The sequence below is a fragment of the Eurytemora carolleeae genome, unplaced genomic scaffold, assembly GCF_000591075.1.
Source record: "Eurytemora carolleeae unplaced genomic scaffold, Eaff_2.0 scaffold60, whole genome shotgun sequence".
Taxonomy (NCBI): Eukaryota; Metazoa; Arthropoda; class Copepoda; order Calanoida; family Temoridae; genus Eurytemora; species Eurytemora carolleeae.
In genome coordinates, this window is record NW_019396087.1 from 267,513 (window position 1) to 285,193 (window position 17,681).

Sequence of the window (17,681 nt, forward strand, 5' to 3'; positions counted from 1 at the left end):
TGTATAAAGTCTGCTTGTCACCCCTGTGTATTTCTGAGTTCTCCCTGAAGATCTGTACAGAACGTATTGTGAAAGAACTAGTTTTAGGAACTGTTTACAGACTGACTACGCAGGCGCAAGATTTCTCGCGTAGGAGTGAATAGTTTTATATCAGTATATGTTTATTTGTCTTGCAAGTATTAACCATGTCCAGAATTCTAGGATCACTGTGGTAATTATTTCTTATATATACTTATGCTTATCGGTTGATTAAAGTATGATTGATATTTATATATGTGTTTGTTGGTTCCTCGCCACAGTTTTTTAATTCCTGAGTGGATTATTTGTTGTATTCGTATGATTTATCACTCAAAGCTTTTTCTGTGGGTTTATTAAACTTATTTAGATTGAAGACTCAGAGAAATAAACATTCGGAACCTTATTATCATCCTTTTGTTATGAAGAGCGTTGAGAGAAGGGAGTCTTACGATCCGGTCTAGAGAAATACCACACGGTACATATATTCGGTCTTTAGGGAAATCGCTAAGTAGCGAAACACAAATTGTCTTCACATGTGAAACAAATTCTAAACATTTTTGGATGAATTATCTTTACATTTCTGGTTGAGAGATATTTCTAAATATTTATGGATTTGATTTATCTTTATCTTTACAGTTATGACTGAAAGATACGTTTAGCTGTTTATGGATGAATTATCTTCACATTTATGCTTGAAAGATATTTCTAAATATTTATGAATAAAATATCTTTCATTTTTATAACGAATGAAAAACAGGTTTAAGGGTATGAATAACTGCTGTAAAGGGATGAATAATCAATGAATGACAGGTTAGGGATGAATAATTAATGAATGACAGGTTAGGGATGAATAATTAATGAACGACTGGTTTAAGGATAAAAATCAATAAATGACTGGTTTAAGGATGAACAATCAATGAAAGACTGGTTTAAGGATGAATAATTAATGGATTTCTGGTTTAGGGATAAAGAATCAATGAATGACTGGTTTTGGGATGAATATTCAATAAAAGACTGGTTTTGGGATGAATAATCAATAAAAGACTGGTTTAGGGATAAATAATCAATAAAAGACTGGTTTAGGGATGAATAATCAATAAAAGACTGGTTTAGGGATGAATAATCAATAAAAGACTGGTTTAGGGATGAATAATCAATGAATGACTGGTTTTGGGATGAATAATCAATAAAAGACTGGTTTAGGGATGAATAATCAATGCGTTACTTGTTCAGGGAGGAATAAATAACGAATTACTTACTTAGGGATGAATAATCAATGAATTACTCGTTTAAGAATGATTGATTAATGGATAATTGAAGTTAAGGGATGATATAATCAATGAATTACTGGTTTAGGGATAAATAATGAATGAATGACTAGTTTACGGATGAATAATCAATGAATGACTGGTTTAGGGATGAATGGGCCGAATGAAAGAATATATAAAAAGAGAAGAAGAAGTACAGCTCAGCAGGAACTAAAACATATTCAGCTTCAAGATCTAAACAGAACTAGGAAACAGAAGAAACCAGCAAACAATTACAGGTTATATCTAGCAGGGGGGAGGGTATCCCCCCCCCCTCCATTCCATATTGAAATATGTTTTCTAAACAATATGAAATATGAAAATACTAAAGGAAGCAAACATGAGGTTTTGAAATGAAAAAAATCAAGATTTTTTGTTTTGTTTTTACAGCGGTTGCCATTGTTGAACGTCCTTAGTAATTGGTCATGCCAGTTAAACCCTTTTTATCTAGCGTTGATTTCATTAAGATTTTATAACCGTTACAGTGGGATCAATAAAAATGTGGAATAGTAAGACGACTGTTAGACTTAATTAATTTATCATTCAAATGGTTCATGAACAATCAACATGACAACCATGTTACAGGTCAGGTGAACTATGCGCTTTATAGAGACGTCAAAAAGCATATGATTGGTTACGGTCGTCTTCCTAAAAACAGTTTTGCAGGTCCGATATTTTTTATAACTTTTTGGTTATCTGAAGGTCTGGCTCCTGTAGTTCTATCAATGAGAAAATGGAGGATCTTTCCCAACCTGAACATGAACCTGAACCTGAGCCTAAACCAGAACCTGAACCAGAACCAGAACCTGAACCTGAACCTGAACCTGAACCTGAACCTGATCCTGGACATGGATTCAGGAAACTATTCTAGATACAAATCTATTCATCAACATGTGTTTAATTTCCCTGTTTGTTTGGAAAACCGCAATTAAAAACGAAAAAACCGCAAAATTTTTTTGTTTGAAAGGAATTGAGTCTTTGTCACAAACTCAAATTTCATAATCTCTATCTTTATTTATACGTCTATCTGAGCAACAAAGAAGAAGAAATTCTCATTTTTTCATCTGAAAAAATGTTAAATTCTTAGATATTTTATCTCTGATCAAATAAATCCGCTATAGATACAAAGGAATTGAGTCTTTGCCACAAATTCAGTTTAAAAAAAAACCTATATATCTTTGCAACCTTATAATGTAAATCTTTGATATTACATTATTTGATCTAAAAGCATTCATAGTTTGAAATATTAAAGGTCTACGAGATTGGGTTGCAACGATATTGAAATTATAAAATCATAGTTTGTGGCAAAAACTCAAGTCCTCTAAGGAGTTGTTAAATAAGCACGCAGAAAGAGTGGCACGAAGCACACTTAAATTTTAAGATTCAATCGAACACTAAGTTTAACTAGAACTTGTTTAACCCTATAGTCCTAAATGGAAAGGACAGGCGGGACGGGAGAGTCAGGAATTTCTTCTTAGTGAAACCCCAGTCCCACCATTTCATCAGGAATAGATTTAATAAATATATATCTTTCTAAATAACTTTCTAAACTTTTCAATGGTGTATTTTTGTATGTGGTAATTCGTTGATTTTGCAAATTTTATTTTGAGACCAATTCTGAAAATTTTCTTGCTGTAACGAACGAAGCTGATTACTTTCGGGAGAACGCTCTTTACATTTCAACAAAGATCTGATGAACATGAACTGATTTGAAAAAACAATTCGGTATACATAAAGTAAACTTTCAATAAAAAAAATTACACGGCTGAGACTTCTAGTACCCCTAATTTTTTAGCGACTCTTATTGATACCACCTCGTTTATATGTATATGTTAGGGTGTAAATATGTTAGCCATAGCTGGCCACAGCTGGACCGAATTGGCTGATTTGTTGAAGAAACTCATGGGTACCCTGGGGGTAACATAGGTTTAATAAATTTCTTTAGCTATAGTTCTAAAATAAAGTTAATCTAGATTATATAATTTTTATAATTCCGTCTGTGACATAGTTAACCTTTTTGAAAATTATGGAGTTTATGTTTTGGATTCCCTACCTTAAATATCTGTAGATTATGGAGTGTCTGGTTAGGATTCCATCTTAAATATCTGTAAATTATGGAGTGTCTGTTTAGGATTCCATCTTAAATATCTGTAAATTATGGAGTGTCTGCTTTGGATTCCATCTCAAATATCTGTAAATTATGGAGTGTCTGTTTAGGATTCCATCTTAAATACCTGTAATCTTTTACAAACAGATTTGATATGTGTAATCTTTTACAAATAGATTCCATTTTCAATATCTGTAATCTTTTACAAATATATTCCATTTTGAATATCTGTAATCTCTTACAAATATATTCCATTTTCAATAACTTTAATCAATTAAAAATAGATTCATCTTTAATATTCGCAATCTATTACAAATGAATTCCATTTTCAAAATCTGTAATCAATTACAAATAGATTCATCTTAAATATTCGTAATCTATTACAAATAGTTCAATCTTTAATATCTGTTATCTTATACAAATAGAGTCCATCTTTAATATCTGTAATCTATTACAAACAGATTTCATATTTTATATATGCAATCTATTACAAATAGATTTCACCTTTAATATCTGTAATCTACTACCAATAGATTCTTTCTTTATTATCTGTAATCTATTACAAATAGAAGCATTTTCAGTATCTGTTATTTATTACTAATAGATTCCATCTTTATTATCTGTAATCTATTACAAATAGATCCATTTTAAGTATCTGTAATATATTAATAATAGATTCCATCTTTATTATGTGTAATCTATTCCAAATAGATTCAATCATTATTATCTGTAATGTATTACAAATAGAACCATTTTTAGTATCTGGTATTTATTACTAATAGATTCCATCTGTATCATCTGTAATTCATTATAAATGAATGAAAAATATATTAAATCTACATAAAAAGGTAAATTCAACTCTGTGTATGGAGAGTATAGCTGAGCTCAATGGGAATGGGGATAAAAAGGTGATCAGAATTTACTAAACCCATCTGTTGCGTCAAACTATAATTTAGCATTCTGATGTTTTTTGAACGTAATTTATCGAGCAGAATATAAAGTTTAAAATATCAAAGGTCTATACAATCGAGTTGCAAATATAAAAGCACTGAAAATTAGAGTTTGTGGCAAGTTTTCAGTTTCTTAATTTTAAACTTTGAATTCGTCGGTTTTACAAGATTTCTTTACAGTTCCTTTATTGATAACATTACACATAAATTTGTGATTTTCTTTAAAAATAAACTAGAAAATGTTAACAAATGTTAACTTTGAACTTTTTACATTTAACATTTTTAATCTATTTCTTTTTTTTAAACACACTTGTTATTATTAATATAGTGTTATTAAGGACCGGCGAAGAATGACTGTACAGTATAGTCAGGAGACACAGCTGACCGATCTAAGACCAGAGAGTCAGGTACTGGAAATTGATAATTCCTGATCCATTGACTTTAAATGTATAATTCTTATAATTTTGAAATTGCACACAATAAACACTGCTAGATCAAATAGGCAAAGTTTGAAATTATATATATAGATAAAGAGAGAGATAAATACGAAGCAAAAATATATCGGTGTAAACAAATTAGTTTAAGTCGAGTGGTTTCGTTTTTTAATCAATTTTATATTTTTTAATAAAAAATGTGAAGTTAGAATTTCTGAAATTATATATATGAAGTTAGTTTAGTGTTTCAGTCTAATGCTTGATCTTGATTAAGAGTAATTTAATGTTGCACATTTTTAGCATTTTTAGCATCAAGAATTTTTTAAATTTATTTGAAAAATTAGACAAGGATACGAAATATCTATCTTTCAGTTTTATTAATAAAGATTCAGGATTAAGAATCTTGCTAAATATCCACCCCCCCCCCCACACCACCACCAAGCTATTCTATGAAGGAACAAAAGGATTTAAGTCAATGCCGCAATTTATACCCCTATATCTTTGGATTCTAATGTCGTAGACCTTAGATATTTCAAACTATGAATTCTGTTAGATCAATTAAGTTTGAAATATTAAAGATTTACAACATTGGGCTCCAAAGATATAGGGATTTTAAAAGAATAGTTTGTGGTGAAAGACTCATTTCCTTCCTTCAATTAATAACGAAACATATTTGAACCGCGTGGACAAATAAAAACACTTTCTTTCAAACATTTACCAGCAGAATACTAGAAAATTAGAAAAGTGGTTCAACTACATCTACGTGGTTTAAATACTCTATGGTCCAGGTTCACTTAGATCTAAACTTTTGCATCAATTTATCAGACTGAGTCGAATTTTGATGTGTCGGCCTTTGATTTTACCTTAATAACTCATTTAAATTATATTTTAGAACCGGAAACTACTTTTACTTTTAACTTCAATTTTGTAGAAATAATTTGCAAAATTTTAATAAAATTTTACGCAACATCTCTTTAATTGTCATAATAATTATATTTTTTTTTTGCGATTTACAGAACTCTCATCCAATTTTTTCCTCGTAAATCAAAGATAATCCTGAGATTGCTCTCTGTATGAAAACAATGTCTTTTTATGATGGCTTACACGTGCTCTATAAAAGCTCAGAGAAAAAGCTCTTTATACAAGCTCAACGAATAAAGATGGGCATCATATTTGTGGTGTGTCTATCAGTTAGATTTTCTTTGATTTAATTGTCCAGAATTTTTAGTTTAAAAAATTTGTTAACCATAACGATTTATCAGAATGATATAAATAATTGATTGTATCTTTGGGGCCTTTTATATTAATATGTATATGTTAAATTACAACTTTGCACCATGTCAGAGAAGCGAAATTAAAGAAAATTCACTTTCAAAATATATTTTTAACTTTTAATATGCCCGACTGACTACGTTATCCTTGAAACCTTAATCTGATCAAATATGTGGAAGATATCGTCGTTTTTTCTGAATCGAAAAGTGTTTATTTCTGTGAGTTTCTTATAAACAAGAAAGTCACTTCAACGCAAATGAAAATAAACAGTTCAAAGAAACAAAAATACTAATATCTAATTAATACTCGATCAAACTAAGCTTTAAAGGTTACCATTGTAAATTGTGCATTGTCGTCTTTACATGGAATGCCACTTTAAATTTCACTTACAGTCCCTTTAAAAGTTTTAAAATGTTCTGAACGAACCCAAAAACGATGTCCATCTCTATATCTATATCTAAAGAACATTTACTTCTGGGTTTCTATTAGCACATCCTCCTCTCATCATTCACTAGATAATTAATATTCAGACAGATACAGACTGTTTCCTTTTATCAGTAATCATCATATATACAGATTTTAGGCGTAATAGATATTCAATACAAACTATACATTTGATATAACTTTGATACAATATACCGGTAGTTAAAAATATACTGGGTTACCCACAAAGGGTGAGCATTTAATGACGACCAAAAACTACTTTGTAATTAACGGAATGTTAAGTTTTGATCATTTGCCCTTATAGTACTCTTTTGACGAACTTTATTATTAGTTTGTAAAAAAAATAAAGAGATTTAAATGAAATTTAATGAAAAAGACTGAATGAATTCCGTACAGTCGTCTCTGAAGGCTTGTTCTTCAGAAAACTCTGAATTCACAAAACTTAGGAAAGATTTCTCTAAGAATTATTCATATTACGATAATTGACTGATGAGAAAAAAATCAAAGATAAAAGAAAGTAATGAAATTCAGAGTAGAAGGGACTAAAGTCGTAATTTTAAAATACCGTGTATACGAACTTACGAAGGTAGCAATGCCCAATATACAACACAAAGGAATTGAGTCTTTGCGACAAACTTGAACTTTCCAATTCCTATATTTTTGCAACCAGAAGGTGTAAGCTTTATATATTTCAAACTTAGATTATTTTATCTAACAGAATGAATAATTTGAAATATCTAAGGTCTCCAACATTGGGCTGCAATGATATAGGGATTTGAAAATTAGTGTTTGTGGTAAAGACTCAATTCCTTTGAAAACGTACTCTCTTCAAAAATGTGGAAGACGTCTTTTTTCTAACTTGAAATGTGTTAAATACTGATAAATTCTCCAATATTTCTTATGAGCATGAAAAATGCGCAAGTCACATTTGCAGAAAACGACACACACAAAAAAACCAGTTTAAACAAAAACATGGATATCTAATGCGTACTTTATCAGACAAAAATTTCAAGGGTACCATTGTTAATCGGGCATTGACATCTTTACATGAAGAGTTAATTTCTTTTCTAGGATGACCTCCGTAAACCTGTGATAAAAGCTGACCGACCAATTAAACTAACCAGTATTATAAACGCAGCGAGCTTTACGGTCAAACTTAACAACCTGCCACACCAACACAAAGATTCCACAGGAACCAGTAGCAATAAAACCTTTAAAAATTGAAATTAAAAAGTAATTTCTGATTTTACAAAGAAGCTGTAAGTAGTGTTGTAAATAGTTTTAGTTCGCTAAAACAAAATTTTTTTAAAACTTTTTAAAACTGTTTTCTGTTAAATTTGTTTTTATTAAACTTTGCAATATTGTTAAACTTAAAAAATGGAAGTAAAAACTATCGTTTTTACACAAATGGATATTTAGAAAATCCTCAAGTTCTGGATTGTAAGTAAGTAATGGATTAAGATGGTTTGCCTAAAAATGCCTTTATTTAAATAGAATTTATATTAATGTATGAAATGGTTTAAACGACCGGTGTTAGGTATCATGAGTCCTATTATTTGTAAACAAATCTTTGAACTGAAGTTACATAATTTAGTTAATATTGTAAATTAAGATAATCTAAAATAACTCAAGTCTATGGAATTTGAATATTCTGCTTCATCTATCTATAATATATACGATAATATTTAGCTTTAAGCCCAAGTTTAATTAGATCGAATGACATTTCATTGCGAGAGTCACACATTTTCACAAATTCAATATTTTTCAAATTTAAAGTTTAGACCTGTTCAAACAGAATTTTAAAATAAAATCTCTTTTTCATTATTTTCTAACTGCATCAATTTGAATTTCCTCTCAAATTATTTAAATTTCAACTTTTATGTAAATCGTTATAATATCTTTTTTTATTTTAAAATAATTTTAGTTTGGAATCTCAGTGTTGGAAAAAATAAAAGCTATTTATGAAAGTGTTGCAGTGTTTCAGATTTTTTTTACGAAATTAGTTTAACTGTTGTTACTTTTCTAACAAAGACTTTCTTCGGCGACACATAATTGTTTATTTACTGCGGGGGCGAATGGGTGCAGAATCAGATTGCCTTATACTTGTTACCAATATATTAAAAAACCATACACTAATATTTTCTAAATGGTAACAGATTGTCTTTTATGTGTCACTAATGTACCAGAAACATAAAGCATAATTTGCTGAACCACTGCTGAACTACGATTTAGATTGTCATATATATTTGTTATCATTTTGAATATATAAAGAAATTGAGTCTTTGGAACAAAATCAAATATTTAAACCTCAATATCTTTAGAACTCGATGTCGTAAACCTTTGATATTTCAAACTCAGATTATTTGATCCAACAAAATTCATAGTTTGAAATATCTAAGGTCTACAACATTTGGTTCCAAAGATATAGTGATTAGAAAATCAGAGTGGCAAAGACTCAATTCCTTTATTCAATTCAAAATGTACAATTTTTAATCAAAATCCGCGAAAGATGCAAGGGAATCATGCTTTTCCGTTATAAAATGTTCTTTTATTTGCCTCGGAACAAATAAGAAACCTATTATACGCATGATCATGAAATTGTGAGTATAAATGCGGGATAAGAATCATCTTAAAATTGAATAAAGTTTTATTTTCTATAATATTTGCCACTTATTGAACCAGATAACGAGAAGAATGATATTCTTGTTCAACGTAAACCTGGTCTTACCTCACCCTTCCATTATGTAGCATATGTGATAGACCAAGTGAAGAAGAACAACCGGAAACGGAAGTCTGGTGCAAGTATCCGGCCGACTGGAAAAGTGGGAAGTGCATGTTTATGGCATGCTTGTCGTGCAATAACTCTCGGAAGTTTGCTTGTAATAACAGGAATAACTCTATGCGTTCTAGGTCAGTATTCAGAGTCAGAAATTAATGAATTTGAGCCGCGTCTTAAATAAGAGAATGAATATGATTCCGTTTCCTGCATTTTAAACAATCAATTTCCCGAATTTCTAGTTAAATCTACATTGCAAGAAGAAAATAATATTAATATTTTGATTTCTTGATGCCGTAATTTTTTAATTACAAAAGAACAATATGTTATTATTTTCTATTTTGTTAATATTTTACCTTATCAAAAAATCTTGTTTTGTGACGTAAGTGCACCAATACTTGAAATTCGAGTAATTGCAGTCTCAAAACCAGGGTATGTTTCAAAAACGCGACATGAGCTGAATTGCTGCAATTGAAGTTGATATTTCTTGTTTCAATAAATAGTTTTAGCTATTTCTTATAAATATATGGTGTAGTTTTGTTCAAATCGGCTTGGATTTAAAGATATACACACTTGAAAAAATAACTTTGCAGATTTGGCCCTGCATTTCTAACACTAGAAATGTTAGAAATGTGCCAAGTATTATATGTTTTGGAACTAATTTCCCCTGAATTAAAGGATATATAGACGTAACTTTAAGTGACCTTCCATTTGACATGTCCGATTCACAACCTTACCCTTGAAAGTTTTGTCTAATCAAAAATGAATGTGAAATCTATGATTGACTTCTGGGTTTCAAAACTACAGAAGTGTCAATTAAAAGTACACCGCCATCCCTTAACTCCAAAAAGGTTTCTGAAAAAAAAATTTACGTTTACCGATTTAACTGTTTCACAATTCTAACTAAGTTGCAGAACTCATTTGTTTGAAATATCAACGGTCTGACAGTAACAAATCAAATTGCAAAGATGTAAGTATAAGAAAAATAGATTTTGAGGCGAGCCATGAGTTCTTTTATGAAATATGTTATATAAACATATATACGAAAACCAAATATGTTATATAAACATATATACGAAAACCAAATATGTTATATACACATATATACGAAAACCAAATATGTTATATATACATATATACGAAAACCAAATATGTTATATACACATATATACGAAAACCAAATATGTTAGCATATGTTGAAAAACACTTTTGCAACTTGTCAACTGTAATTTATGTTGAAAGAAGATTCAGTGTTCTCAACATGTTAAAAGTTGAAAATATTTCATTAATAATTTCTTTTAACTTTCTTTTAACGTTTAATTTTCTTTAAAAGAAAAGTTTAAATTAAAATGCTTTCAGAAAATGTCTAGATAATACCTATTTTTTTTAATACAGTGATAAACAGAAAACTCTGGAATAGGAAGTTGACTTTTAAGCTCAACTTATGACTTTAAATAGTCCAAAAAACAAGAGACCCAGTAATTGTGCAGCGTAAACAGACTTATTTCACTTAATAAGTGATTTAATAACCTTTAAATGCACTTCAGTAATGCTTAAATGTCGTCTTTATATTCTACAGTTTTCTGGTTATCCCTAGGTATATTGTTTGTTTTGCTACTTTAAACAAAATTTCTTCTTCAGATGTAATTGATATTTTCCTTAAAATGTAAAATCTGTTAGGTATTATTATGTAGTTTTGCAGAATGTTATGTTTTCTTTTTATGAAGTTTTATACAAGTATATTGTATCATTATTTGAGAGTAAGAATGTTATACAATCAAAGCCCTCTTTAATATATAATTTTGCTTGTTTTTTATGCTTTCATTCGTCGCCAGGACTAATGGAAAGAAAAAAAGAAATTTTTTTACCCGTTGGTATAAAGATTTAAAAAAAATAGTTTATCACGTCAAACTAAGGTAAAATACAGTTATGATTGTAATCTTATATGCTATTGAAGAGATGTTGAGAATTGAACAAAAAAGTTTTAAATTTTCTTTTCCCATAGTTTGGCGCAAAATCAAAACTAGGTAAGCTACGAAATCACAAAATTGTACCAGTAATACCGTATAAGTTTGAACTTCCCATTCTTTCAAGTGTGTAGAGTGTGTCATGCTTTTAAATCCCCGGGATCAACATCTTTCAAATAGGGTAAAGACATGTTTAGAAATAACAAATTAGGGACGAACAAAAAAGTTATGTTTTAGAAACGGAAAAAACGCCCGTACATGGTGACAAACCCTACCAGTTATGTTTTATTAATATATTTGAGAAATAAGCATGTGACTATGTGTGTTTTATAAATTAAAACATTTTAGATGTTCTATAGATCACGGCATACATTTAGCTGTACTGTTTTTATCTCATATACTTTCCCTATCTTTTCTTTCCCGGATAACCAAGAAAACAAATAACTGGTTTTATAAGGCTCTGCAGACTAATGAGGATGCCCTAAGCAAGGTGGTTTCATTCAATAGTAACGGTTGTCTTAAAAACTGAAAGTAAATATGAAGGATATAGTTTTTATTCGGTTTGCTTTTTGCATATAAAAATAAATATTGAAATATAACTTTCTGAATTTTTTTACAATATCAGACAGTAAAATTTAGCCCCCAAATTGATATTATCAAAAAGAGCTATAAAAAGTTGAAATCAAATGGCCTGAAAAGGGTCTAAATATAGATATCGTCGGGTAAAGGTAGAATAAAGCATTCAGTATGCTTTATGCCTGAGGACTCAGGCAGTTGGTAAAAGAGCCCCGCTTTAAACCTAAAGTGAAAGCATGTGTTGGTTAAAAAGGTAAAAAAAATGGAACAGTCAGCCTCAGACCATGATTCTTTTTGAGTTATCTCAAAAAAATCGTCAGGGGGCGGAGTTCCAGGGACCCCCCAGTCGGAATAGGGTTAATTTTTTCTGAAAACTTTAAAATATCCTTGTTTAGGCTACCTCGTGGACCAAACAGAATATGTTGAATATTTAGAGCTTTTCAGGTAAACTGATTTCTTTTCATTTATTAAATAACGAAAATATTAAATTTACCGTCACTACGACTATAATTTCTGTTTTTCTAAAAATTCATAAAAATTGCAAAATTTCAAAAATTGGATTTTGGAGATATTCTGCTTTACATTTTTGAGGGAGAAACGCGGCCAAACAAGTTTTTGATATTTAAATTAAATATGTTTTGATGTAAAAAATGAATTAAAATATAACAAAGTTGTTTATTTATTTGTCCTTCAATTTGTGTTTATTGTTGATGTGTGCTCTGTCTGTAGAATATATAGAGTGTGTAAGGTTAGAAGGCTATAAATCTAATCATCTCTGTATAGTAAATCTATTTACTAATCCACAGTCTTAGATACACCAGATATTCAATATATCTGCACTTCTCACACAGAATAGTCCTATTTACATTTAATGAAAAATATTGCTATACGCTATTCACAAAACGAACTGTAACAGAGCAAAGACACTGAAGATATTCATATTTAGAACTAGAAAAACTAGAGACCGTTACATAGTTATTGATTGACGTGACGTATACTATAAATGCGAGAACTTGTTTCTAAATTTTCTAATAAATGCATATTTTTGCAGTCTGATGGTTTAAACCATTTCAAACTTGACTTAAGACTTAATTTCTTTTCAACATATTGCAAACCAGACTTTTACTCAACCTTTTTATTACATTTTTATTTTTTTTTTTTAGGAAGAATTCGTCCCATGTGAACCCCAAGTATAAAGGAGACAGATTTTATCTAAACAATCTTAGTTTTGCCGGTCCTGTAGTTATGGGCATTGGAGGTAGAACCTTAAACTATTTATAGCTAATTGTCAAACAGGTTTAGCATTCAGCTATTTAAACCTTTGTCTGATCAAAGATGAATAAGATAAACTTCTTTTTAAACTTGCTGCAACTTTGCAAGCTTCTTGTTTTCAAATGTGGGATATGTGTAAAAAGTATCTTGGCGATTTTAACAAGTTTAAAGAGGTTTAAATGGTAGTTTTTAAATCGAACATATCACTCTTTCAGTGTAGGGTTATTAATGATTACATCTCTACAGTTCCTTTAACAGAAAAAGGCATTGTCAATAATTCTGTATTTTCAATATTTGCCCAACCTCTGTAAATATCTTTTGACTTATATATGATAATATATATATATACAAGAGATGTCTGATAAAACAATTATTATTTTGTCTGAGGGAAGCCAATGAAAAAAAACACTCATGCATGATATATACTGGGCATCATCAATATTGGAATTACGCCAACAACCTTTTTGTGGTTAGAACGTTAAACTTTAAATCAAAGAAAATATTGCAATCAAATTTAAAATCGTCAATACGATTCTGACCGGACGATTACTTATCGGAGGCATTATAATATTAGCCAAACAAATATATAATGTTCCATCACATTTCAATTCATTATAGAAAATTATTTTTATAAAGATCAAAAATTAATTAAGATAAGGCCAAACAACTGTTACACTTCTTTATGTCTTTGGATATAACTTAATAACTTAATTTTTAAATGAGTTCAACATTTTTTATTTCCAAAAAAATGAGGTGAACTTTTTAATTAATTTTTTTTTGGGCCTATGAAGTAATTACTCCTAGATTAAATCTTCTAATCAAAACTGTACTGTAGATAATGGCAATATATTTAGTAAACCAGGAGGGTATCCATGGATTTTTTTGGTAAGAACAATGTGAAAGCACCCAAGCTACCTTTTTTTGGTTATTATGGTTTTTTTTTACTGCTCAAGTCACTGCACATTGACAAAACTTCTACATGAAAAAATCAAATTAAATAAAATTTCCCTTCCCAACAAAGATTTTGATAAAATATGTGGTTTTTTTATTTTAGCCATTTAATAAAGGTTGCATTTAATCCGAAAATGTTACGACATTTGCATATTCACTCACAACACAACCAAAACACAACCAAAACTCGGCAAACTGTAGTGAATGGAGTAAATGTAGTACTATCAAACTTAAAAAAATTAATAGAATAAGATTTTTTATAGTTTTAAAAATATGCCAAAATTTCTCAATTCTAAAGATTACGTCAAGTTGATTTTTGTATTATGTGGATGTCCTACTGCACTTTTATGTGAGGACCACTGTAACAATTTCACTTTTTGTGAGGACCACTGTTCCAATTTCATTTTATGTGAGGACCACTGTACCAATTTCACTTTATGTGAGGACCACTGTTCCAATTTCACTTTATGTGAGGACCACTGTACCAATTTCACTTTATGTGAGGACCACTGTACCAATTTCACTTTATGTGAGGACCACTGTACCAATTTCACTTTATGTGAGGACCCCTGTTCCAATTTCATTTTCATTTCTGTTAAAGATTAATCCTTTTCCATTGTAAAAGTGAACAGAGGGTTCTGCTTCAGGTTCACATTTTATTTATTGAATACACACTACTTACCCCCATATATCACAGTAACATATTGGAAACTAAAATATTACTGAAATACTAAATATCAATTTCTCTTATTTTTTCAATGTTTTTTTTAACAAAGGCTATACATTCAATCTTGATTGTTTATGTATACTTTTCTTATTGGTTTCATTAAGAATGAAAAATTATGAGATTACATAGTACAGATATATGCATAGAGTTCTGGATATAAGTGCTACAAAGTTGAGGTTCTAAACTCACTCGCTGCAATAAAAAGTCCATTTTATTCAGGATTCATATTGGTACTTTATAACTTTCTCACATTCAACGAAATGTCTTATTTAATTCATATTGTGCATTTACGGTACAAAACAACATTGAAAAAACATTATCTATATGGTCTAAAGAATTTTGTTCTAAAGTTGTGATATATTATCATATAATTATCTAAATGTGCTTAATTGCACAATGCGCATCTTTCTTTGCTGTAGGTATAAAAACAACATTTCTGATTCACGCTACCATCATCATTTTAAAACTAGACTTAACCCTATTCCTGCTGGGGGGGGGGTCAATTTAACCCCCCCCCCTGTAGTTTTTTTTACATAACTCAAAAAGTATTGGTCTGAGGCTGTTGAAATTTTCTGACTTTTCCTACATACCCAAAGCCCTCCCTTTAGGCCTAAAACCGGGCTTTAATACTAACTGCCTGAGTCCTCAGGCACACTGCCTGAATGACTGCTTTTTCCTGTAACAAGCTAAATCTTTGTTTTGACCCACTTCCACTTGTCAGATTTTGATAAAATTTAGCTTTTTGGAAAGCCTTTGACATAAGGAAACAAATTGCACAAGTTTTGCGAAAAAAATGCAAATTTTTTGCAAACAACCTGTCTAAGGAAATTTGCACATTTTTAGTTTTTCTAGATTAAAAAACAGGTTATTTAAAATTTTGCTAAATTTTTTGCATATTTGAAATGGCATGGTCATGGGCTTTTCAAAAATGTATAATTTTTCATTTTTTGGACAAAATTTTTTTTGCAAACATCCTTACTATATAACTGGATTTTGCGATAAAAAATTCAATTTTTGCAAATTTTTTTTGCAGATTCTAAAAGTAGAGCACAAGAGCTTTCCAATGGTGTATCATTTTTCATATTTGGACATCAAACATGGGATTTAGAGGGGGAGAGGGGTCAAATTGACCCCCCCAGCATATCCTGGTTTTCAAGTACCCTAGCAGAGATAGGGTTAAAACGTTTTAAGAATTTCCTTGCAATTTTTTCTATGATTGCAAATACCCCTGCCCCCCACCTTCCTTTTTATCTTTTATGTTCAAATCTTTTAATTTCTAAACTCTAGGTGATTAGTTGACGAATATTAGAAACTTCACAAATATTTACATTTTTTGCCGAAAATTTTATATTCTTAATTTAATTAATACAATGACAAAATTATCATTTGTCTTGCATTTTGAGTGACGAAAATGTTTCTAACTCTTACCGTTTCCCGTTATACACCTCCCTCCCTCCTCACTTCCCAATCACACAAATCCCTTTTCCCTTTTAAAACCCTTCTATTTGAAAATCTGTCTCCCTCTGTACTGTTACTTCTCGGATCAAAGAGGTTTTGATAATTAATTTATCAAGTTTGTTTACACCAGTCGGGATCATCAGGCAGAATAAAGTAAACAAGTCCCCCCCCACACACCCACCGGATCGTTCCTCTTGTGAAGCACCCACATTAAGCTCCCCCCCCATTTCATGCAGATGCATTGTTCGGCCTTAGATTTAGATAGCTCACACTAAACAAAGATGTAGTGGTAGGTCAAATAGGCCAATGATAGGCCGGGTGCTGTTAAAAATCTAGCTTCACCTTCAAAATTCAAAACTAGCCGGCTAGTGGGGATTGATCGTTTCCACTTTTTTTTAAAAACGATTGTTTTGTTTTTTTAAAGACGAAAAAAAGTTGAAAACGAAGGGATCGTTTCTTAAAAAATAACGATTTTTAAAAACTATCGTTTTTCGTCTTTTAAAAAAGGTCGTTTTTTTTAAAAACTATCGTTTTTGAAAATAACCCTTCGTTTACGACGACTCTTCGTAAACGTCCATTAACGACGACCCTTCATTAACGATCGTTCACGACCTTATAAAGAGAAAATACATTTTTGGTCGGAAAATCTGAGATCAGAAAATATTTGTCTCGATAAAAAAAACATTCATAACCTTATCTTCCTGAAAAAAATTAAATTGATTGTTATAAAACTAAGATTAATTAAGGATTTTTTTTTCATTTTTTGAAAGTTCAAAACGAGTGGTTCGTTTTCATAAACGATCGTTTTTATCTGAAACCGAAACAATCGTTTGTAGAAAAAAATAAGAACGAATGTTTTTTCGATCGTTTTTTAAAAACCCTAGCCGCGTGTCACGGTACAACTTACAAGGGGTCGGTCTGGTTCACAATTCAAATTAACCCTGGTCCAACGTAATATAAAAATGTATTATATTTGTATAAAATAAACAATTATCTGATGGAAGTTGAGAACAAAACAAGTTCAGCAAAATGATCAGATTATTATTTGCAATAACTTTGCATAACTATTGCAAATTGTATAATATTATGTTTTTCAAAAATGTTTAAAGAGATGGGTCGCAACAAATTTTATCTTTTTCCATTTAATGTAACATTTCCTTTAACATTTATCGTCCATTAAACAACACTGCTAAAATCTAGTCATTACACAGTGTATAGTAGTTTTTCATAAAAAATATTTATTAATTTTGTGTTCAGGATTTTTAATAGTTGCAGCTGTTGTCGTGCTATTTGAAGCTAAAGACAATGCAGCGAAAGTAAGTTTTTAAAATTGGGAAATCCTAAAAAAATAGTTCGAGTTATTATTTTTTTCTGAACAAAGTCTGAATAAGTTAATTTTTTCACCAAATTTTTTTTTGTTTG

General features: G+C 30.2%; 2 protein-coding genes across 5 annotated transcripts in view; one reads left to right on the forward strand and one right to left on the reverse strand.

The window, feature by feature from the left end:
• Positions 1-17,681, reverse strand: part of LOC111718332 (23 kDa integral membrane protein) — a 72,624-nt gene that overhangs the window by 30,062 nt on the left and 24,881 nt on the right. The window lies entirely within an intron of this gene.
• The window catches only part of LOC111718330 (uncharacterized), a 62,460-nt gene that overhangs the window by 11,137 nt on the left and 33,642 nt on the right, over positions 1-17,681 (forward strand). For 3 of the 4 annotated variants that reach the window (XM_023493891.1, XM_023493894.1, XM_023493892.1), the window contains 10 exons: positions 1,435-1,564; positions 2,028-2,183; positions 2,753-2,831; positions 4,281-4,340; positions 4,721-4,789; positions 7,604-7,724; positions 9,215-9,442; positions 12,247-12,295; positions 13,015-13,109; positions 17,517-17,575. In XM_023493891.1, coding sequence (XP_023349659.1) covers positions 1,437-1,564; positions 2,028-2,183; positions 2,753-2,831; positions 4,281-4,340; positions 4,721-4,789; positions 7,604-7,724; positions 9,215-9,442; positions 12,247-12,295; positions 13,015-13,109; positions 17,517-17,575 — 1,044 coding nt within the window. In that variant the 5' untranslated portion in view covers positions 1,435-1,436. Of the gene's footprint in view, positions 1-173; positions 212-1,434; positions 1,565-2,027; positions 2,184-2,752; positions 2,832-4,280; positions 4,341-4,720; positions 4,790-7,603; positions 7,725-9,214; positions 9,443-12,246; positions 12,296-13,014; positions 13,110-17,516; positions 17,576-17,681 lie in introns of those variants that run through there. The other variant, XM_023493895.1, reaches the window with a different exon arrangement.